We start from the raw sequence: 23,506 nt of genomic DNA on the forward strand, positions 1-23,506 counted from the left end.
GGGAACAGGCCCACTGCATCAACTAAAAGCCTGGTGGAAGAGTTCCATCTTGCAGGCCCTGCCGAATTGCAGTAAGTCCTCTAGGGCCCTGATCTCATACAGGAGCTCATTCCACTAGTTGAGGCAAGTTGGATGTCCCCGGGGCCGGGGACTACCAAAAGGTGTTGATTTGTAATCTCAGTGCTCTACGGGGCTCATATGGGGAGAAGCGGTCCCGAAGAGAAGAGGTGTAAGGCCTGGAATTGTGTTGCCAGCCTCCCCGTACAGCCAGCAGATCTCCCAGAATTACAACTGATCTCCAAAGTAGAGATTAATTCTCCTGGGGGAAAATGGCTGCTTTGGAGGGTGGACTCTATGGCATTATTTTTCACCCCCCCCCCCCGCGAAGTACCTCCTCTCCCCAGGCACCAACCCCAAATCTTGAGGACTTTCCCAACCTGGCAACCCTACCTTGATCAGCAACCAATTTTTAATAGTTTTTATATTTTGAACTGATGAAGGGCTGAAGGTAGGGTGGCTGGAGATCTCCCGCTATTATAACTAATCTCCGGGTGACAGAGATGAGTTCACCTCCAGGAGTTTCCTAACCTGAATCTGGCAACCTTAAAGGTAGGGCTAAAGGTGTAATCACTTATGTCAACATTCAGACCTGCCAAAGAAAAAGGAGCTACAATACTGTGGCAAAGCCAAACATACTTGACTAGAGAGACTGGCTTTCAGTGTTTATTTGCACACAAAAAGTGCACACAATGAGAAAACCAGCAGAACAGGAAGAAAGCTTCTGCCCTCTCCTGCTTCCTGTGGTAGTTTAATAGTTGCAGGGAGCCTTTTTAAATGGTGGAGCATACCAAAATGCTCCTACACTTGTAGTCTGACTTGGCCTCCTCACCTTATTTCCACCTCATTGTACTCTGTAATTCAGGCCTTCTCTTCCGACTATACGCCAGGCTGAGCCTCGACCCGATTGAGGCTTTGAGAAGAAATGACTGGTCTTGTTTGCTGCTTGGTTCGGAACAGGCTCTGACTGTATGCCTTCCCATTTCTACATTGTTTGAAATAAAGGTCTTTTCAACATGGTTTAAGGTTGAGACGAAACCAATACGAATTTTAGCGAAATGGTTGTGGGTTTTTTGTTTTGTTTTTTTACAACTTCTGCTCAAAAAACTAAAAGTCCGGGATTGCTTAACTGAAGCCCCTGCCTACGCGAACCGAGGAGGGGTTTCCACACAGCAGAGCTCTCTCAGTTCAGCATTGCGCTCAGTGCAGCTTTCAGAGTCTTGGCTGGCTTCCCGCAGCCAGGAGCTGAAATGGAAAAAGGGAAAGCTCTGTAGCCACAGCTCCCCTGCTAAATCTCAGGAGGACGGGGAGGGCATTAAGAAGTCTTTTGAGTGGTTGCAGAAAATGGCTGAGAGACGCACAAACCGCAGGATGTGTGGAGCAGGGCCGTCCTGGAACTGGGGCAATGCTGGAAAGCCTAACAGTTCGCCCACTCCATTTTAAAACCGAGAGATTTCTCTTCGGGGACGGGGGGCGGCGGATGGGGGCGCAAGAGGCTCCACGTGCGCGCCGGTTCCTTGGGGGGAGGGGGGCGGTCTATACCTTCTCGGCTTGGGCGGGACGAAGGAAACCGGCCTTGGGCGGCTGAGGGAGGAGCAAAACCAGCGCCACCCCAGGAGCTCCTGCCCTCTCTCCTCCCATTTCTAGTCAGGCCGGGGGAAGGAAGGGGGCGGGAAAGCGACGCTGACTGTCGGCGCCGCCGAAGCGGCGGCTTCTTTCCCCGTGCCAGCGCTGGAGGAGTGCGCGGGCGGGCCACGCGGTGTGGCCGGGGGACCATGTTAGTGGTGCGGCGCGTGGCGCTGCCGGTGTGGCTGCTGCTGCTGCTGGCGGCGGCGGGGTGCCCGCGCGTGGCCTGGTCGCTGGTGTGGTACTCGGCGTGGGTGACCACGGTCTACACCGAGCCCGGCACCAACCGAACGGTGCGGGGCAGCGCCGAGAGCGGCCGCTACGGGGACACCTCGCCCAAGGAGGGCGCGCAGGGCCTGGTGGGCATCCCCCGGGGCGTGGGCGCCCGCCCCATGGAAGGCTGTGCGCCAGACGCCGAGTACGAGGTGCCCACGCCTCCCGGCGCCGGCCGTGGGGGGCCGCCTCCCTCCTGGATCGCTCTGGTGTCCCACGGCGGATGCCGGCTGAAGGAGAAAATCGCCAACGCGGCGAGGAAGAGGGCGGCCGCCGTGGTGATCTATAACGAGCTTCAGTTCGGCAACTCGACCCTGACCATGCCGCACCTCGGTGAGTGGCGGTGGAAAGGGGTTTTTTTATGGGGGGGGGGGGCTAGAGACTTTTTCTTTGAAGGAAAGTAGGACTGGTTGTGCTACGGGACCCTCAAGGTAAGGCGTCAACAGATAGACTCCCGCGAAAATATTTTCCTTCCGGAGGATGGGGTGGGGGTGTGGGTGGAATCAGCCCCTTCTCCCCGTCAGTGTTTTCTTAGGATTTGAAAGGATGAAGCGAGATCTGTATTAATCCCCAAAAGGGTGGCCCAAAATAGAGGACAGGATCTGTGCAAAATTTGGAAGTGCTGATTTAAACGTATAGATGCAGACTGTAGGAAAGGAAAGTTCTCCACTTGTTGATCATCTGCCCAAGCTCTAGGAGGGGAAAAAAATCTCCTAAATAAATAATAAGAGCCCTGCTAGATCAGAGCAAAGGTCCAGCATCCTGTATTCCACAGTGGTGCCTCCTGGAAGCCCACAAATAGGTCACCGTAGTAGCAGCTCTTTCTCTGTTGCTACCTGCCTCCACCCCCCAGCAAGTGATTTTTAGAAGTGCCTTTGAACATGAAACTTAAAATTCTTGATAGACACCCCCATTTTAAAAATCTCCTTCTAAAGTAATCTAAAACTAGAGAAGGCCACCACATCCCATAAATAATTGTGTGAACATGCCCTTTCTTGCCTCTTTCTTGAAATGGTAGGAGGGATCTGCTGCAAAAACAGTGGGTATGTATGAAAGGACATACGTACTTAAGCAGCTGATGCTGAGACACAAGAGGAACTGAAGGATGAGCTAGGAAGCAAATCGCAGATCTGCTGGGCAGTGGTGCCTGAAATCTGGAGGCCAGGGGCAGCTTTTGGCCCCGCCCCTCATGAATGGGTGATGCTGTGAGATGTTTAAGAAAAAAAGTGGGTGATTTGGTTGTTTAAAGGTGCTTCTGTATGAACCACAGCAGAATTAGCCTAACAACCTGACTAGACTGAGTTGTGTTTAAATTACGTAGAAGAGCATGATTCCTGCAATTATTTGTCTTACAAGCGTTTCTGTAATACATGCTTGCCTTGGTAGCTTGTCATAAATGTTCAGTAATCATATCTGTTCAAGAGGAGGGAGTAGGCAGCAGTTAAAAAAATTATATGCATACTTCAATGGGACAGAGTGGCAGTACAAAGAAATTGCTATGTCCTTTGACTGGCTTGTGTAAAGAGTTCCTAAATGATTTTGACATATAGACTAACACCTCTTCCCTACAAGTCTGCATGCACACAAAAGGTTATACCCAGAAAAGAAACTTTTTTGGTCTTAAAGGTGCCACTGGACTCGGACTTTGCTCTTCCATTTATATGAAATTTTATGTAAGCCGCCTGTTGTAAGAGAATTTTAATACTAAAAGGTTTGGATCAGAGAACGGAACCCTTTATACACAGAAATCCTATAACTATTTCTGTTTCTGTCCTTTAAGTTAGCAAGCAGCTTTCAGCACACAGGGAAGACTCCCAAAATGCAATGCCTGTCTCTTTGTTTCAAAAGGCACCTTTCCCCCCCCCTGTCACATATACAGAAAAGAACCCACATTCTTTCCCCATAGTTTAAAACTCTACAGTAATTTCACACCCCCACTTGGCTTCAGCAGACAGCGTCATGTCTGTCTTATCTCACACTGCGAACATAAAAGAACATTCTGATTTCATGGTTGTCATTTAGAATCAGAACTGCTATCTTGTGTTATTTTGAAAATAAAATATAAATCCTGGACTGTGAGGACATCTGCTGCATGACATGGTCTCACGATTTTCAAAATCACCTGGTCATCAACATTTGTGACAGCCCATACGAAACCTTTGATTAATTCTGTATAAATTTGAGTCCTTCTGGGCAGTTTGGCGCTGACCTTTGGGATTCAGTGAGATTCTCTTTCTCTCCTGAGGGTCACTAGTCAGCCCAGGAGCTCCTGATAGCATGCTTTGTAGGAAAAGCTCTGTCAGTTCATTTGCTTGCTTATCATCTCTTCAAGAAATAAGACTTGTGTTGTTTAAAATTCTGGTGAAGCGCCTAGCTGGCGTCTTGCCTGGAGAAGTTCTGTTTTTCTTTTAAGATAATTCCCATGACACTGCCCTGAGGCCGCATTGGCGGGGAGAGCTGGGTGTAAACCGAATTAATTAAATAAATAAATGTTTAGTATGGCAACAGATGTGAAAGCAGCCTACGAGGTGTCCAAGAGATGGGTGCCTAAAGTTCTAGAAGAATGTAGAAATCTTGGGTATGACAAATTTTGAGGAGTTGGACAATATTTCAGTAGCTCAGACTTTGTGATAAACTATAAGCCTGGCTGAAAATACATGGATGAGACAGACAATAACAAGAAAGGATCCTAATTGGGTGAAGTATATGTTACAGAGGGCAGAAAATAGCAACATATTGGGTGCATTGAGAGAAGATGTTTGAAAATAAGCTTGGGAACCCCTGATAGGGGCATCATGTGAACTGCTGCTAGCTTCCTAAAGCATCTGAAAAGGTGTTTTCAATGATGAGCATTTTCAGAGGCTCTAATGCAAGTGTATAAAACATGCGGCCCGTGGACTGGATCCGCCCCCCACAGGGCTTGTATGTGGCCCACGAGCAACTGGCTGTCGTATGCTTCCTTCTCCCTCTCTCTTGCTTTCTTCTGCATCACAGCTTGCTTTGCCAGGCTCTCTCAATTGCACAGGAGCCACAGAGCAAAGCCCCTCTTCCCTCCATTGGCTGAGGCTCCTCCACCCTTGGGGAGGAAGAGAGGGGGAGGGAGGGCTCGTCCCTTGGGGTGGGTGGGAGGTAAAGAGCGAGAGCTTACTTTGCCCAGTTCTCTCAATTGCACAGAAGAGTTACAAAGCATCTTTAAGACCAACAGAGTTTTATTCAAGGTATGCGTTTTTTGTCTTGAGAGAGAGAGAGACTGCAAATTTTGTTGGGCTCGTCATGCCAGGGCTCTCCTGGGTGCAACTGGGTTCCCTTCCTCTTTTTCATTGTATTGATGCCCTCACGATCCAGTCTTTCTCAGTAGGAAAGCAGTGTGAACTAATGAGGTGGATTAGGCTGAGAGTGTGTGTCCAGACCAAGTTTACCCAGCACATTTCCTTTGTAGACTGGGGTTTTTGAACCTAGACTTCCCAGATAGCAGGATGATACTGACTACTGTTGTCTTTCAAACTCACATGGTATACCTGCCAGTTTTCTGCAGCAGCATTTGTACATTAAAAGCTCTGTCTTGCTTTGTGAACCATTTGTGTGGAACTTCCTCATTTGTGACAAATTAAATTTGGCTTTTATTTCTATTCTGTTTTGAGTAGGTCTTGACATTCTCTGTTTTGTCTCAGATTACATGTATTCCAGATGTATGTGTTGGGTAATGTATTCCAGATATATGTGTTGAGTAGATGACAAGATCATACCACAGGACTCTCATGCAGTTTTGGGGATGCTAAGGAATGTCTTGCCCTGACCTGGATGGTCCAGGCTAGCCTGATTTCATCAGTCTCAGAAGCTAAGCAGGATTGGCCCTGGTTAGTATTTGGATGGGAGACCACCAAGGAATACCAGGATCACTGTGAAGAGGCAGGTAATAGCAAACTATGTCTGAACATCTATTGTGTTGAAAACCCTACGGGGTCGCCATAAGTCGGCTGCGACTTGACAACACTGTTCACCACCAATAAATGTCTTAGACCTGGGGTATCTTGGGGCATCAGCTCCCATCTGCACCACCTCTGTGTGTAGCAGGGCCTTTTTGATGGTGGTTCTAAAGGTGTGCAATATCTGTGAGATTTGCTTTGTCCCTTCCTTTAGCCATTTCCAAAGACTTGGAAAACATGTTTTATTCAGAGCTAGCCTGATACCCATGCTTCACTACGGTATTTAAGTTCCGTAAATCCAGTTATAATACCGATGATGTGAAGTTTTAAATGTGACATTTGTTGTAGGAATTCCAGTGGAGAATATGGTAGTGTAAAAAATGAAATGAGACATACGTACTTTTTTTCCCCTCTACCGAAGGACCTCTCTGTAGACCACATTTGTGGTTCTGCCCTCAGGTGCTAGGATCACCTAGCTGCTTGATGAGCTCACTCTGGAGCAGGCAACATAGAACTGTCCATTTAAAAAGCAGTCATCTGTTAAGTCAATTCCTGCCACGAAAGTGATGGCCTCTCTATTTGTGTTCCTGGATTGTTTTGCTCATGTGAAGACTGTATTGTTCTGAGCACCTCAGGATGATCTTGCTGGTACTTTGCCTCCGCAGCTCAGTGCTCCGCAGGAGTACTATGTGCAAATGTCTTTGCCGCATTCCTAAGTTGCCTCCTCCTGGCAGCTGCCTGTGAGGGGACTTTCTTTTATACATATGAACTAGGAAAAAGGCCCATTGCGGAAATAAATAAAACGGCCTCTAGAAAGAGGCTCTGGGCGGGTGCCCCGGCCTTGGACACTCAGTGTCAATTTGCTGTGGCGACCTCATCAGGGTATAATGACACTGAGTCCACCATTTTCTCCAGAGGAACTGATCTCTGCTACCTAAAGAACAGTTGTAATTTTGAGTGATCTCCAGCCCTCACCTGGAGATTGGCAACTATGGTTCCACAGAAGGGAATAGTTGGTTTGGAGGGTGGAGTCTATAGTTTTGTACCTGTCCGAGGTCCCACACCTCCTGAAACTTCACCCTCTCCAGGCCCCATCCCTCACATCTCCAGGAATTTCCCACCTGGAGTTGGCAACCCTATCTCCTTCCCAGCCAATCATCAACTTACCTTTATTTCCCCCTCACTCTTCAGCTTTCCACCCCCCACACGCCTGCAGCCTCTCCCATGCTCTGAAGCCCTGACTGCTACATCACATTGGCTGTCATATGGGGGCCACCTCAGAAGCATGTAAAGATACAGAGCCCACCATTTTCTCCAGGGGAACTGATCTCTGCCATCTGGAAAGCAGTTGTAATTCTGAGGGATCTCCAGCCCTCACCTGGAGATTGGACACATTTTGCCTCAGAACAGCAAAACTGTTTAGAATGTTAGAGGCAAAAGCCAATCAATTCGCATATGCAAACAACCTCTGTGTTCTGACTGGCTATGGGGGGGAGAGGAACAGCAAAATGTTTAGAATGTTGGAGGTAGGACTCAGGCAAAACAGCCAGTGGATAGGGCGACCCTCTGAATGACAGATCAGAGAGCGAACTGATTTTGGAGCGTGTGGAATGTTCTAGAGAAGTGCCACCACCATTCGGCTTTTATTTATAAGGGAGATGTGGTGTCATTCTGTTTGTTAAGGTGGCAGACTAGCCCTTCATTTGGTGAAGGATGATCTGTGCTGAATCCCCACTCTCATGGCAGTTTCCCACTTTGCCCCCGAAGCTGTTCCTAAAGGTCTCTTGGACTCCGTGATGAGAATTTGAGGGGGTTCTGTGGGTTGAGGCAAAAGAGGGAAGTCCCATTCTTACATCTTCATTTCAGCGGTGTTACTTTGAATCCAACCTGCTATCTTTTTGGTCATAGTTTTCAGTTGTTTTGTGACTGATGTTGCAGTAAGTAGTTGTTTTTCTGTTTATATGGTTTGTATTTGTATGCCATCTGAAGTAGTTGAAAAAATATAAAATTTGACTTCAAAGTGGTCATTTGAATAAGTTTGGAGCCATATAAGCTCCTGTCGTTATGATGGGGAAATGTATGTAGTTGATTTTCTAGCTGGATTTCCTTGAACAGGCAAATACGAATTTCCCTCTTTTTCTTTTCAATCTTCAAGTAATCTTCCTACTCTTTTAGTTCTCTTTTTGTCTTTCAGATTTGGGGAAGTAAAGCAGATTGTGAAGTATAGGGTTGTTGAGTCCCAAGTCAGAGTTGCTTCATAAATGAAGGCTATGTTGTGATTAAGTGGCAGAGGCTATATGAATTGGTTTGATTTTCAGATCTGCTGTTAACTCACTAGATGGCCTTAAGCAAGCCACTCTCAGCTCCCATCTGCAATATGAAGGTGATAATACTTGCCTACCTTTCATGATTGTTGTAGGAACTAAAACAAGATAAAGTGCTTTTAATAATGAAAGTACAATATACATTCTTAAGATTATTATAATATGAAAACAGGAAACAGAGAACTAATCCAATGACTAAGGGAGGAACTGTTGGAAAAATCCATGGGTTCTTCATTGGCTGTTTCCTCTTCACTTATACAGATGCATTCAGCATCTCTGGGTGGAAACTCCATTGAAGTGCAGTCCTTTGAGCAACTATGATGATCATCAAAGCGTGCAGATAAGTATGACAGCAAAACATAAAACCATACCTCCTAAGCAGGTCAGAGGAACTTTGATTTTTGAATTTCTTGATATTTTCATAATTTATATTCTTTGCACTCGTAAATGTACACCCATTTCACAATAATAAAATATTTGATTTCTGCATTTGTGCAGACTGTCATAAGATGAATCCATGTAAACTAGAGTTCTAGAAATGTTAAGCTCTTCATACAGAATGGCTTTCTTGTTTATCTGTTGTAAGATCTTATTCTTCACCTTAAAATTCTTCATGTTGAGTGTATCAGTCACGTATGGAATGTAGTGAAAAACTGAATCCATGTACCTACTGTGGGACAAGTAGTAGTCAGGCAACTACAGGTAGCACAACAAATGTTTAGTAGAGAAAATAATTGCTAATTAAAGAATACAAAAAACCCCTCTAAATATTGATAAATATCGTGTTGGAAGAATCCAGTAACTAGTGGGAATCCTTAAAATCTTCCCGTTAGTATTTTGGAATGATATTCAGGTGATCACTCTTTGAAACTCTTAAGGGCTATAATGGTTTTCGGTCTACTTAGAGTACAGATGGAAAGACTAGCGGAAAAATGGGTAAATCCTGTGTGGGGAGGTCCTGGGAGCTCTCTTTTTCAATTTGGGGGAGAACAGGGAAAAAGGATATGTTTTCTTTTATTGGTATGAGTGAAATGCTTTTTAAGACAAAGTTTTATTCACTCAAAAAACGTACTATGGAGACTTTTATGGAATATAGTCTGCCTCGTAAGAAAATGAGAATTACTTTGTACATTGTAGACATAAAACATTTTCAAGGATATGTTTATTGTTTAAATTGCTGACTTTGTCCACAATTAGTATTCTGTAATGTGTGTGATTATGACACACTATGGAAGATGTCAGTGTTAAAAATCTAACTCAATATCCACATAAGCCTGTTGTGACTATATGAGATGTCTTCTGTCCAAATAATACATTGAGGTGACAAGAGAGGAGGTCCTACAACTGATGGACAAATTAAAAACTGACAAATCACCAGGCCCAGATGGCATATATCCAAGAGTTCTGAAAGAACTCAAATGTAAACTTGTGGATCTCCTGAAAAAAATGTGCAATTTATTACTAAGATCTGCTTCCATTCCCAAGGACTGGAAGGTAGCTAATGTAACCCTCATCTTAAAAAAAAAAAAAAAAAGTTCCGGAGGAGATCCAGGAAATTACAGGCCGGTCAGTCTAATGTTGATACTGGGTAAGTTGGTGGAATCCATTATTAAAGATATGAGTTTAAAGCACATTGATGAACAAAAGCTATTGAGGAAGAATCAGCATGGATTCTCTAAGGGAAAATCTTATCTCACTAACATTTTAGAGTTCTTTGAGGGGGTGAACAAACATGTGGACAAGGGTGACCCAGTAGATGTTGTTTACCTAGACTTCCAGAAAGCTTTTGAGAAAGTACCTCATCAAAGGCACCTAAGTCGACTCAGCAGTCATGGGATAAGAGGACACGTCCTCTTGTGGATTAAAAACTGGTTAATTAGCAGGAAACAGAGAGTGAGTATAAATGAGCAGTTTTCACAGTGGAAGTTGATAAGCAGTGGGGTACCACAGGGCTCAGTACTAGGTCCAGGACTTTTTAACTTGTTCAAGAAGGAGGAGGAGGAGATGATGATGATTGGATTTATACCTCACCCTTCACTCAGAGTCTCACAGCAGCTTACAAACTCCTTTCTCTTCCCCTCCCCTCAACAGACACCCTGTGAGGTAGGTGGAGCTAAGAGAGTGCTTTCAAGAGCTGCTCTTTCAAGAACAGCTCTGACCAGAACTATGGCTTGCCCAAGGTCATCCAGCAGCTGCAAGTGGAGGAGTGGGGACTCAAACCTGGTTCTCCGTGATTAGAGTCCATGCCCTTAACCACTACACCAAACTGGAGTAAGCAGTGAAGTGGCTAAGTTTGTGGATTTACACTAAGTTGTTCAGGGCGTGAGAACCAGGGAGGACTGTGAGGCACTGCAGAGGGATCTGTCAAGGCTGGGCAAGTGGGTGTCAGTGTGGCAAATGAGGTTCAACATGGGTGAATGCAACATAATGCATATTGGAGCCAAAAATCCTAACTATAAATACACATTGATGGGGTCCAAGCTGGCAGTAAGTGATGAGAAGCGAGATCTTGGAGTCATGGTATATAAATCACTGAAGATGTTGACTCAGTGTGCGAATGCAATAAAAAAGGGAAATTATTAGGGGATTATTAGGAAGGGGACTGAAAGCAAATCAGCCAGTATCATAATGCCCTTGTAAACATCTACAGTACGGCCTCATTTGGAATACCGTGTACAGTTCTGGTTACTGCACCTCAAAAAAGATATTATAGGTACAGAAAAAGGCAACTAAAATGATTAAGGGGTTTGATTGATTAAATTTCTACCCCGCCCTACCAGCCAGGGCCGGCTCAGGGCGGCTTACAAAACAGCATAAAATTACAGTAAAATTACAATAAAATACCGTAACAACATATTAATAATAAAACAATTCTAACTATTCTTAATAAAATGTATCAAAATGCTAGTATCAATATCAAATAATTCACGGTGGTTGTTATTACTCAGGCTCTTTATTTGCAGTTGGCTCTAGAGTCGGATTCGATTGGCTTTCGAGCAAGGGAACCTTTATCTTTTACTTGCTCTTTTAGATCAGCTTAGGCAGCTATCTCAGGCTATATATAGGTTGAATCCCAGGAAAACTGGGCTCTCCCACTTTGAACCATCAATTGTTAATGGTTAGTGGTGGCGGCGGCTCCAAAAGCCTGGTGGAAAATCTCCGTTTTACAGGCCCTGCAGACCTACAAAAGGGCCCACAGGGCCCTGGACTCTTCTGGGAGCTCCACAGGGCCCTGGTCTCTTCTGGGAGCTCATTCCACCTTCCCTATGAAGAAAGGTTAAAGAGGTTAGGGCTCTTTAGCTTGGAGAAACAACGACTGAGGGATAACACGACAGAGGTTTACAGAATTATGCATGGGATAGAAAAGGTAGAGAAAGTACTTTTATCCCCTTTCTCACAGTACAAGAACTCATGGGTACTCAATGAAATTAATGAGCAGTAGTCTTAGAACAGATAAAAGGAAGTATTTCTTCACCCAAAGAGTAATTAACACGTGGAATTCACTGCCTAGGAAGTGATGGCGGCCATGAGCATAGACAGCTTCAAGAGGGGACTGGATAAACATGGAGCAGAGGTCCCTAAATGGCTATTAGCCAGAAGTTATAGATGGAACACTATGTCTCAGGCAGTGATGCTGTGTATTCTTGGTGCTTGGGGGGGCAACAGTGGGAGGGGTTTTTGAGTTCTGGCCCCACTGGTGGACCTCCTGATGACACCTGGTTTTTGCCACTGTGTGACACAGAATGTTGGCCTGGATGGGCCATTGGCCTGATCCAACATGGCTTCTCTTATGTTCTTGTTGTTTTTTATCTAGCGCAAAAATTTATGTTTTCCTATCCCTCAAATGGAAAAAAATACTTAAGATACATACACTTAAAGGAGCATACGTTGCAGCAGTTTGCAGTTCCCTTCCTCTCTTGAATAAGACATATTTGTAGTTTTACTTGTAAACAAGGCCTTTAGACTCTTAAATTTTGTAAATATGCTAAATAGTTCATTTGTATATGCTAAGCTATCAGTAATGTGTTTTTTTTCTTGTTAATGCAATAAAGTAAGTTTAGGGTTCCTACGTAGTTATTGCATATGTTTTCTGCAGAAATGCCCCCATGGCTTCATATTTTCCAGAACTTTTACATCTCTTGTCTAGAGTGCCAGTACTCTTAAATTATAAGATTTTTTTCTCAGTCTTGAGTTTTGGTTGGCTTGCATGAGAGAAAGTGATAGTTCTGGGTATAGGCTTGGATCCCTAGTAGGTGTTTCAAAGGGTGCAAGGATTTCGACCCATGGAGTGTTAACTCCCCCCCCCTTCCGTGCTAATCTCTCCCTCAGGAACAGAATTTCAGGGGGCATTTCAGGTTGACACTGGAGACAGGAAAATTACACTCCATGGGCAGATCCATCCCATACCATCTTTGTTTTCCTCTCTCCTAAGATATTTTAGACCTAGCATGTGACTAGGAAAGAATCCGGGAGGAGACAAGTGGTGGTGCTGGCGTTGAGTGATCTGCAGAGGCATCAAGTTGTGCCTTGGGGGGAAAAGCAGTGGGCTAGGTGGGGTCTGGTGAGGCGGCAGGAAGGGAAACGCCATGATTGCGTTGGGGAGTGGGAGGGCACTCAGAGGCCACAGCTTTTGGCCATGTGAGCACTTTCAAATTTGCTTCCAAGGCTGAGGAACTTTGGTTACCTACTGGTGTGTGGTTGGATGAGAATCTATATGTAGCAGAAACTAATTTAGCAATTGATTATGACAAAGTAGTTCCATCTGTTTGTCATCTAATGGGCCTGGATTTCGTTCAGTTGATAAAAAGTGGTAAGAGAGTGCACTTGATTCCTGTTTTTCTTCCCCCTCAACAGGTACTGGCAATACAGTGGTAATTATGGTTGGGTATCCAAAAGGAATGGAGATCTTGGAGCCAGTGCGAAGAGGGATTCCTGTGAAAATGACTATTGATGTTGGAAATCGGCACATACAAGAATATATCAGTGGACAGTCAGTTGTTTTTGTAGCTATTGCGTTCATCACCATGATGATTATATCTCTAGCGTGGCTTATATTTTTTTATATCCAGCGTTTCCTCTATACTGGAACACAGTTTGGAAACCAGGTAATTACTAGTGGTGATGGTGACTTATCCTTTGCTGTCTTTTGTAAAAAGCTTTTGCCTAATGATAGGCAAGTGTTGAGAACCTGCTTGAAAGGATGTGCGGCAGCCTTCTTATCTTCCTGCTTCATCTATGAATGCTGCTTAACCTGAATAAGTTTCTTAATGCCAGTTTCTATATTGCCTGTTAATATTTGTTGTTGCGACTTATTTTTTAGAGTTAGACGTACTTGTACTGTATCTGGTACTCAACAAACTGATTTTATTATTATTATTATAACTGGACCACAGCTCTTTCGTTCTTCCGCTTTTTCAAAACCGGTGATCAATGAAACTGCCATAAACAGCTGACTGGGAACTTGCTTCTCTGCGTCTTTTGCGATAAATTGAGAAAAAGCTAACAGTTGAGTAGTCAGTGGGACTTAATTGCTTTAAATAAGAGAAAGTATGTTTGGGCTTGGTGGGTACTAATGCAAATAGATGTAGCTTCTCCTTGGAGAGCTAAAAGATGTTCATCTCCTGGGGGGCCGTTGCATCTGTTTAGTTCTTCATTAAAACTTCACGTGATATCTGCAGGGGCTGCTTCAAATCTGTATGTGAAATTTACCCCCCACACCTTGCTTTGCTCTACTGCCTCTGAACCTGCCATAGATAAAGCTTTTTGTGGGAAGGTTAATCTGTGTAGTTGTCATCTCTGTCTACACCTTTTTCTTGTGTTCCTATTTCCTAGGTGTTTACGCCGTTTTTTCTCTTAAGACATCCTGCTTCTAGTCTCCTTGCCCCTCAGCCTCCCTACTTCCTATCAGTTCTTCCACCTTTGTCCTTAGCTTGCACTTCTCTGCCTAGTGTGTGGAGGGGTGTGTGTGTGTGAGAGAGAGAGAGAGAGAGAGAGAGAGAGAGAGAGAGTGTTTTTTTAATACCAGCTAAATTGAAAACCTTTTTTTTTTTTGGTTGGGCTTCCAAAAATGGAATGTTTGTGAATCTTGCATGATGTCGTACCAATCTGTATGAGGGGTGTCACCACCATAAGAACAGTGAAATATAAAACAAGAGTGAGCCATTATATGATGTTTAAAACCTTTTTTTTTGCTGTCAAGCTATTTTGTTCTCATTTTAAAAATTAACGTGTGCTAGCCTTTTTCTTCATATTCCCAATAACAACTGGCAAAAGCATCATGGTGTCTGTTATATGGATACCTGGGAAAGACATATATTGTGTCCAGAATTAAATCCTTGTCCTTAAAACAACCTTCTATCTTGAGGAGTCCTCCAGTACTGAAGTTTCTGCTAGAGTTTTGTTGTTCCTTTGAGGGCAATATGTATCTCACTGAAACGTCCTCTGATTACACTTGTAATTTCTGGAAGCCAATCTATGTGAATAACAACATTGTTCCTTATATACACTGGTGCAACAGAACTGATCATGATCAAATTATTTTCTTAATCTTGAAGGCTCTGTGAACTGCTTAATGGGCTGCAAATAGATAAACTGGGGGACATAAAATTATTTTCCTAGCTGCCCTGCCAAAGTATAATGGTAGAGAAACTAAGGTGGCTTACCATTGCTAACTTTGTTTCAGGAGGAAAATTAATGAGCTGTGTAGTATTCTTTACAAGTAGCAATGATCTGAATAATTCTTCCATTTAAATAATTCTTCCAGATAGCAGAGTTTTCTACAGTGACAGTTCTGCTTGTTGCTACTGTACTTAACATAGTATAGAGACAGTGAGTATCAGTCAAACATTATTCTGCTAGGTACCTGCAGTCTGACAGCATCATATATGGATGCTCCCTTTCATATGTTACATTGGTACAGAACTGTGCTTCTCCTCTTTAGAAAGTGAACTTAAAATATTTACCCAGTGGTGGTGATAGATAACAAAACTCATAAACCTTCTGATGAAGCCTTTGTCTGCAGAATACAGAGACATCCTTTATAAGCTGATGCAGTGAAATCTGGTTACTAACGTGAGTTATTTTTTTTAAGGGGAACAGAAAAGAAATCAAGAAAGTAATTGGCCAGCTGCAGCTCCATATTGTGAAGCAAGAGGATAAGGTAATTACTGTCACACTAATGTAGAGTGAAAGCTTTCTTTAATTATAGTTTCAATAAAATGAAATTGATGGAATTCTGCATATAGAAATATACAGTGTCCTCATTTTCTGGGTGGGTCATCGTCTTCTGTGTCCACTATGTGCTGAAGCACTCTTCTGCCAAAGGCAGCATCTGCCGAGTTGTAGGTGTTTATCTTATATTGTCATATAAACGTAGACATGGTCAGTTCTCATTGTTCCCCTAGGCCTCAACAGCTATTGGAATATTTGTTGAAGCCTCTTTCATTGCATAGGGAAAAGTGCATCTCAGCCACTAGCTTTAATTAAAAATACCATGGTTTTTAATTATAAGCTGCTTTGAGAACAAACATGGGTGAACAGCAGGCTATAAAGACATTAAATAAATAATATAAAATTAGCACTTAAAGCTTGCTTGCTGGCAGTTCTCCAGGTTAAGCTTGTTTTCTTATTCTATCTACAGTATTCTGGAACTTCAGTTAATTGAGTAGTTCTTTTATGAACATAGAAAACTTTCACGGAAATACTTATGCTAATATTCCCAGTGTGCTTAAGCCACTCTGTATCGCCCTCTGTTTTGTTTTGTTTTTTTCTTCAGGAGCTGGATGTTGATGCTGAAAATTGTGCTGTGTGCATAGAAAACTATAAACCAAAAGACACAGTTCGAATTTTGCCTTGCAAGTAAGCTTCAATAGACTTGTTGAAGAGGTGATGTCCCTTGGAAAGTTTTTAATTAACCTTATGTAGATAAAAGCTTTCTGCGGTTTATGCTGAATGGAGAAGACACATGCAGTAGAGTTGCTGTCTAATGCTGGACATAGTAAAAAATTATTTTAATTCTTCTGACATGAGTTTCTGTGTTCTGAAAATACCCTGTTGGGGAACTGCTTTGTGCATGAGAATGCTCTGAATGAAGAGGCAGAAATGATGCAACAATATGAGTCCCTTTTATAGCTTTTCTGTTACTAAAAGCACAGTTTGTTTGTCCTTTAGGTTTTCTTTAGCAGTTGTTAATATGTTGTTTGCTAAATCTTGTGTTTAAAAAAAGTTCCATCAGGAGTGTCCTGTATTAGTTTTAAAGATGCTGCCCTCTGTTTTTCAGACATGTATTTCATAAAACATGCATTGATCCTTGGCTAGTGGACCACAGAACATGTCCAATGTGCAAACTAGATGTTATCAAAGCTCTGGGATGTTGGGTATGTATTAATGAAACTTTGAAGTATAAGAGTGTCTTGTACAGGGTTGACTAGTGTGTTTCTCCCCTTCCTCCATGTCACACTACTTCTGGTAGAGCAGATAGGTTGTATGCAGAAGGTTCCACGTTTAGCCTGCAGCATCTCAACAGTACAAGGGTTTTGGTAGGGCTAGCTCTGCCTGAGATTATAGAAAGCCACTGCCATTGACACTGGGCTAGATGGTCTAGCAAGGCAGCTTCTTGTGTTCGTGTATGTTCTTTTCCTCTGCCTTCCCATTCAAAAAACCTGACTATTGCTGCTTTACTTCTTTGTTTTGCCCCTTCCCACTCTGCTTACTGCAGTCTCTTATCACTGGAAACTTTCTCAGGCTGAGGAAAGGAAATGACGCATGCTTGGAATTAGCATGATTGTTCATTCCATACATCTGCCAGATTGGTGTCTGTTATTTATATTGTTACTTCCATGTAGCCTCTGTGTTAAGGATTATCCTATTTAGGTAATAGAGCTGCGGCATAATTGGGTTTGATACTGAGGATACATTTGGTAGTCTTAAGGAAGACTGACTTCCAGATGACATCTGGCTTGAACACTAGAAGCAGTCATGCACCCTGTACAGATGTATGTGTGATACATTGCGCACACATGGAAACCATAACACATGAAGCTGTCCTTAGAACAGCAGGCACAGATCCAATAAAATCACATGGTCTCTTGGGACTGTATCATTGCAGAATGAAGGTAGGAGATAAAGTTTTAATATGGGTTATTGTTTCAGCAAGGAAAATCCTTGCTATTGGAAAGCTGGCATATTGGATGGGAAGCTAGGCTAGAGGACTTCTGCTTGACATGATAGCTCTCCATCTGCAATGAGCATTTGAGGGACAGCACTTACATTGCCCCATGAGCTTTGTGGCTGCATTCTGAAATGCTACAGTCATAGGAGTGCTGCACTATTAGGGTTTGCTGAACACATAGCTCAGCTCTTACTGTCTGTGTAACTTCTTTTAGAGTCTTCCTATGGGGAAGCAAGTAAAAATACATTACTGACGCAATATCCTGTTGTCATAGGTAAAGGTAAAGGTTCCCTTGCTTGAAAGCCAGTCGAATCCGACTCTAGGGTTGCGGTGCTCATCTCCGTTTCAAAGCCGAAGAGCCAGCGCTGTCCGAAGACGTTTCCGTGGTCATGTGGCCGGCATGATTAAACACCAAGGCGCACGGAACGCTGTTACCTTCCCACCGAAGTGGTCCCTATTTATCTACTTGCAATTTCTTGCTTTCGAACTGCTAGGTTGGCAGGAGCTGGAACTACAGACGGGAGCTCATCCCGTCTTGCGGCACCTGGGTCTTGAACTGCTGAACTACTGACCTTCCCCAGCCTGCAGTTCAGTGTCTTAACCACTTGAGCCACCGCAGCTCCCCCTGTTGTCATACCATGTCATAATAGATTAATAAAAGGAGTAGCAGGAGGGACCCATGGGTGGCGTGGATCCCTGAGACACATTGTGCAGCCCTGACTCATTAAAAGTTTGGACCCTCAATCCTGGGAAGCAGGTTTACCTCCCACTGTAACTTCCCTGTGAAACTGACCAGTGGAAGTGGCTGGAGGAGGGAAAGGAAGGCATTTTAACGCCTTCTTGCTCTCCTTGCCTACCCTGTGTACAAGAAAATTCCCCATTGGTATAATAGACCCAAATACATTCAGAAATACCACGTATTTCCCGAGTCTGAATACTATAACGGTATCAGTACTTGGGAAATTTGATATGTGTCAATATTTTGGGGGTCTGATATACCCGAATATGAAAAATACCTTTTTTCCCCCATGCACACCTCTAGACAGTAGTAGCAGAAGTCAGAGACACTGGCGTAGAGTTGATAGGATTGCGTTTTAGTTCTGTTTAAATAAACACACACACCCCAAACTCTTTTTGCTGATCAGTATAATTTTTCTTTAATATTAAAGGGAGAACCTAAAGATTTACTTGAACTTGCAGTACCTGAATCAATAAGTGGCAGCATATCAGCTGAAAGCTGGAGTATTACTGTACAAGAAGAAGACAGAAATGACCTAAGTGAGATACCAGCATCCTCTGCTCATGATTCCACATTAAACTGTAGCAGATTAAAAGAAGATGTAGGTGAAACAGCAGCATTACTTGGTAGGTAACAGCTATGCTGTATGTTTAAATCTCTTTCACATTCTGAGAATGGAAATTTTTGCCCACAAAATTCCAAGCACGCTCATCTTTTCCAAAGAGGTTTACCGTAGTGTAAGTAGTAGATGCACTTTAAAAATTGTCCCGTTCTTACTTTTAAAAAATAAATATATGAGCTTTTGTGTTGTCCTTATCAGTGTTGATAACTGTACCTAAACCTGAAGCAGTAGGGTTTTTTACTCATTTTGTTTGTCTGTGTCTGCTACTGTAGAATGAAGAATTAACCCCTATTGAATTATACAAACAGTACTTAACAGAGTATATTATCCTTTTAGGGGATGGGGGCTCAAATTCAACTGAGTAGGAGTGAAAGGATGGGGAAGGTTTGTGAAGAACTGGGAATTTTAAGAAAATTGTCTTTGTAATACTGAACAACTTTTCCTTATTCCATTACTTGCTAGAGGCTTTGGAAATCAAATCATTCATCTTAAATAGGTTTCCTTTTTTATCTTGGCCCTTTCTGCACTCTCCTTTTAATCCACGTTGACCATGGTGTCCTCCAAGCAATTCTGCACTAAAATCGCGTTCAACCTTCTTATTCCGGGTTTTCTCCCCATTCTGCATTACATTACCTCCCTTTAGTGGTCAGCCCGGTTTCAGCCTGCTGTTGCCCCAGGTTATTTGGACGCTGTGTTGCCGTGGACTTAAATTATTTCAACTCAAACACTGAGAAAATCCGGAGTGGCAGGCTAATGTGGAAAGGACCAAAGACCAAATTGGAACGATTTTATTAATGAAGATCTTTTCACAAATGTTACTACTTCCATCTTTATTTTCCAGAAACAGATGGCGGAGGCAAACAGCCTGAAGAATTCCTGTCCAGTGGAAACTCTCAATGAAAGCTTTAAACTGAAAGCTAAAAGTTACTTTATTTTTATTTAAATGGTATGGACATGTGTTTTACGTTTCAAAAGGGCTAATATAACTAAATTTTGTATGAGAATATTTTTTAGGAAATCTAATCCTATAGAAAAGGGGGTATACTGTTACTTTTGTGTAGAAATGAGAGAGCTGCACCAATTGACATTGACAAAACCAGCATGAAATCTTATGGGTGTGGTAGAAAAAGGGTGTGGGTGATCTGATGCCTTTGAGTTGGTTGATCTTTTCCAAGAGTATTGGAAAACAGGTTCCTTTCTTTCACTTGATTTCTGTACCTTCGTTTGTAGGAACAGAGTCCAGGGGAAGAAACAGAACTGATTTCTTAAAGATGATACAAAGGAAAATACCCTTGGATAAAGAACAGCAAGCTTAAAATGTGTGAAATAATTTGTTTTTGTGCCAGAAAACTCTTACAGTGAACAAGCCTGGGAAGAATAAACAGGCTGATAGACAAATAATGGTGGGTTATTGTATTACATGTAGCATGCATTTATCAAACCTAGGTTTTTAAACCTTTTGTTTAAAAGATTACCTAGTTATTAATATATAATACAGATTTGTAAAACACCAGACTATTTAAGTGGTTAGCCACGCACTTGCTGAGAAAATTACTGCAAGAGTCAAAAACACTTAGGTTGTACTAAATTAAGTTTCATGGTTGAAATTATTTTGCACTGCCTTGGATACATAGATCAACTGCTTTCATATGTTGTGCATGAAGAGTTATTTAATACTCATGCAAGTTACCTCAACTCTTACATGAGTAAAACTGAAGTAGAAAGTTCATGGTTGGAAGTTATTTATTCTATTTATAAATCCTCATTGACTCAGATATATATGCATCTTTTCCTGTTACTTCTCCATGCGCTTCCTTTGCATTTTCTGTATCTGAACTCAGTATTGGGATCCTTGTGACAACATCCTATAAAGGTATACAACATTTTTTGCTTGAGGTAGCCATTAGTTCCATTTCTGTTCTGTTGCTAGATTAGCAGCATTGTGCCTTTTATATAATGGCTGGGAAGCATTAAGCTTGAAGTGTACAAAACTAAAAAATACCACTGTTACTTAATTTCCTGTTTAAGTAATGCTACATAATAAGCTCAGAGGAAAACAGTAGTGTATGTAGTATGTTCAGAGTTTTAGTTGTTATCACCAATGAATGTATGTTGTAAAGTTTACACCTTGCTTAAAACTGCCCAAAGTAGACATTCAGTAAGGTGCTTTCTGGAATGCATATTTTAAAATGGGTATCTTCTAAAGCTGAAATATTTAATTTTATTATGCTCCAAGAAGAAAAGTGGAAAGGCAGAAGAGAAGCTTGTTTTTAAGCCTCTGGAACAAGTGACTGCTGTAAACATACATGTCCAATACTCCCTGAAGAGCTTGCCACCACTTCCTGCTGGAGAGCAACTTTGCCACATGTTGAGTGTCAAAATTTATTTCTACTAGACCTGTATCTTTCTGTGAGCACTCAGTGGAATGGACTGCTAGCCATGTCAATATTGATGCTGGCTTTCAGAAAGGAACTATCTCCAAGTCGTTCAGTAACTGATGTTTCTACATTCTCAGCACAAAGCATTAACTACAAGTTTTAAAAAGATCACAACTTCAGCTTAATATAAAGAGCTGACAGGAAGCTGGTACACTGGAAGGCTCCAAATCTTATCTAATATTTACAATGCAGAGCTGCTGTTGGAGAATACAGTGTGGTGAGTACAAATTTATTTTCCCATATAAGTGCTAGATTGGTACTTTAAATACTTAAAAGTGCACTTTCCCCAATTATTTTAGAAAGAAATCCTGCAACAACTGTATGTAAAACCTAGTAGCACTTGGAACCAGGATTATTGTATAATAAATGGTCATACAGTCTATATTTAGCTGCTTTATATACTAGATATTCAGAGAACGAAGCAAAGCATATGACATCTATAGAAAATGCTAGAACAGTCACAAGTCAATTTTCAGATGTGTAGAAACATGGAAGCAGTTTTGGATGAACCTCCAAAAATCAAAAGATGGAAGGACTTCTGGTGGAAGTAGAACTGATTTCAGGGCTCTGTATTGGTGGCTGGTTCTACAATCCCTGTTGTGGCCTTCAGAGCTGCTTTGAAGTAGATTCTGATTACTGGCTAATTGTATTTGTAGGCATAACTTTCTGTGTAGCCTGAGCATTGCTGAGGAGTGATGACAGTGAAAGGCCGAATTGCAGTGCCTGCAAACAGTTTTCTCTCTAAAGGCATGATGACAAATCTCCTGAAGCGACTATTTTGTCTGACCTCAGCAATACTTCATGAAGTATAATAGAAAACGCTATAAGATTTGTGTAATTATCTTCTTCCTTGGCTGCTGGTCACAATTGGCCACAAACTTGATATTTTGGTAACATTGACCATTGTTTTAAAATTCAACCAAATGAACTGCCTAGTCTTGTCCTCTGAATTAGGTCTGTTAGGTCAAAACCATGTATGACAGTTCCTGCTGAGACCAGTTCCTTAGCAAGGATGTTCCTATATGATGTACAGCTTACTTCTTTAAATGTCGTACTTTGAATGTATGAATGTAGTAACTTCTAAAAAACAAAGACTCTACAAATAGTGTCCCCTTCTCCTCTGTACAGCTTTAAAGCAGTTGAGCCAAAATCTTCAAATCCTTACTCTCTATAGTTCTACTAGTTTAAGCATGCTACTTAATAATGAAGTATACATTACTATTTCTTTTCTCACACAGGTGTTGTGGAACTCATTCAGACAAGCCCAGTTGAGAGATAATACTGATCTGTAAATCAGAATTACTGAAGTTGTGTGCATACATGCTGGATAGAAAATTATCATGAATTTCTTCCTGGTGTTATATTCAGTGTAACATTTTGTGGTAGTGCTGCATACTGTTTTCAGGAAGTACTTTAAAGTATTTCTTGTGAGGTTCCTGAGGTCTCCCATCCACATATAAGGAAGTGTAGCAATAGTAGTAAAAATACAGCTTAATAATCACAGCTCACTCACTTAGCTACACAAAACACTCCCTTAACAGGTTTTGGTTCTTTTAAAAAATACCCAGCCTAATAACAGCAAAATTGAAATTACCCTTATAGACAAAGAACAGAAACTATACCATGTGAATTTTTGTAAGACATTACCTAGTTTCTCTAGTGCATTTTACAACCCAACAAAGGTTACTTAATGTTGATTGGGAGCAGGGCATTTCTCTGAAGAGCTGAAAAAGCCTTTATCAGGACAGAATTTAGGTCAATGTTTCACTTTAGCAGGATCTGTTGAGGTTTTCTGTTGATGCACCAAAATGAAAAATGCTTCATGTTATGACATGTCTCAGAAGTAAAGCTACAAGTCTGTTACTGGAGTATCTGTCCTAACTTGTATATTTAAACAAATTATAATTTTTTAAATAAAAGTTGTTTTTGGTCTGTTGTAAAAAAGGTGCTTATTTATAGCCTCTCAGCATAACTAGAAATGATAGGTTGTATCCTGAAAATGGAAAAATGAGAATTGGGAGAGACAGGATAATAAATCCTGAAGTGTTTTCTAGAGTTTAATTTCCTTAATTGCTTGTTATCCTTCCTAATTTTTGAAACTTCAGGCTGAAGTCAATGAATTCCAAGCACTGTTCACATGTATGAAGTTGCATCATCTTTTAGTTTCTCATAGCAACACTTAATTAGTTTGAAAGTTATGCCATATTTACAGATATCACAACTGGATTTTTTCTCTCTGCTTTGACTATTAAAACATTCTCCAGATAAAGGTATAAAATCTTAAGTATAAAGCAAGATGTGTCAACTAAGCTTGATTTATTAAAACGCCTCA

General features: G+C 41.9%; 1 protein-coding gene across 2 annotated transcripts; it reads left to right on the plus strand.

The window, feature by feature from the left end:
* The first annotated feature begins 1,735 nt into the window (after positions 1 to 1,735).
* Positions 1,736 to 23,315, plus strand: RNF149 (ring finger protein 149). Of its 2 annotated transcripts, XM_015422767.1 has the most exons (9): positions 1,736 to 2,289; positions 13,061 to 13,311; positions 15,297 to 15,365; positions 15,981 to 16,063; positions 16,485 to 16,581; positions 18,545 to 18,740; positions 19,578 to 19,682; positions 20,973 to 21,391; positions 22,413 to 23,315. In XM_015422767.1, exons 1-7 carry the CDS (start codon positions 1,833 to 1,835, stop codon positions 19,634 to 19,636), a joined length of 1,212 nt encoding a protein of 403 aa, XP_015278253.1. In that variant the 5' UTR covers positions 1,736 to 1,832; the 3' UTR covers positions 19,637 to 19,682; positions 20,973 to 21,391; positions 22,413 to 23,315. The 2 variants fall into 2 exon arrangements, with proteins under 2 accessions (XP_015278253.1, XP_015278247.1); XM_015422761.1 differs by having other exon boundaries at positions 19,578 to 21,391.
* The last annotated feature ends 191 nt before the right edge of the window (positions 23,316 to 23,506 follow it).

Source organism: Gekko japonicus, unplaced genomic scaffold, assembly GCF_001447785.1.
Source record: "Gekko japonicus isolate JY-2015 unplaced genomic scaffold, Gekko_japonicus_V1.1 scaffold1177, whole genome shotgun sequence".
NCBI lineage: Eukaryota > Metazoa > Chordata > Lepidosauria > Squamata > Gekkonidae > Gekko > Gekko japonicus.

Bases quoted from the DNA above. Each gene is read 5' to 3' on its own strand.
- RNF149 (XM_015422761.1), top strand. From the start codon at position 1,833: ATGTTAGTGGTGCGGCGCGTGGCGCTGCCGGTGTGGCTGCTGCTGCTG. The intron at 2,290-13,060 runs GTGAGTGGCGGT...CCCCCTCAACAG, and splicing joins CCTGACCATGCCGCACCTCG to GTACTGGCAATACAGTGGTA. The intron at 16,064-16,484 runs GTAAGCTTCAAT...TCTGTTTTTCAG, and splicing joins GTTCGAATTTTGCCTTGCAA to ACATGTATTTCATAAAACAT.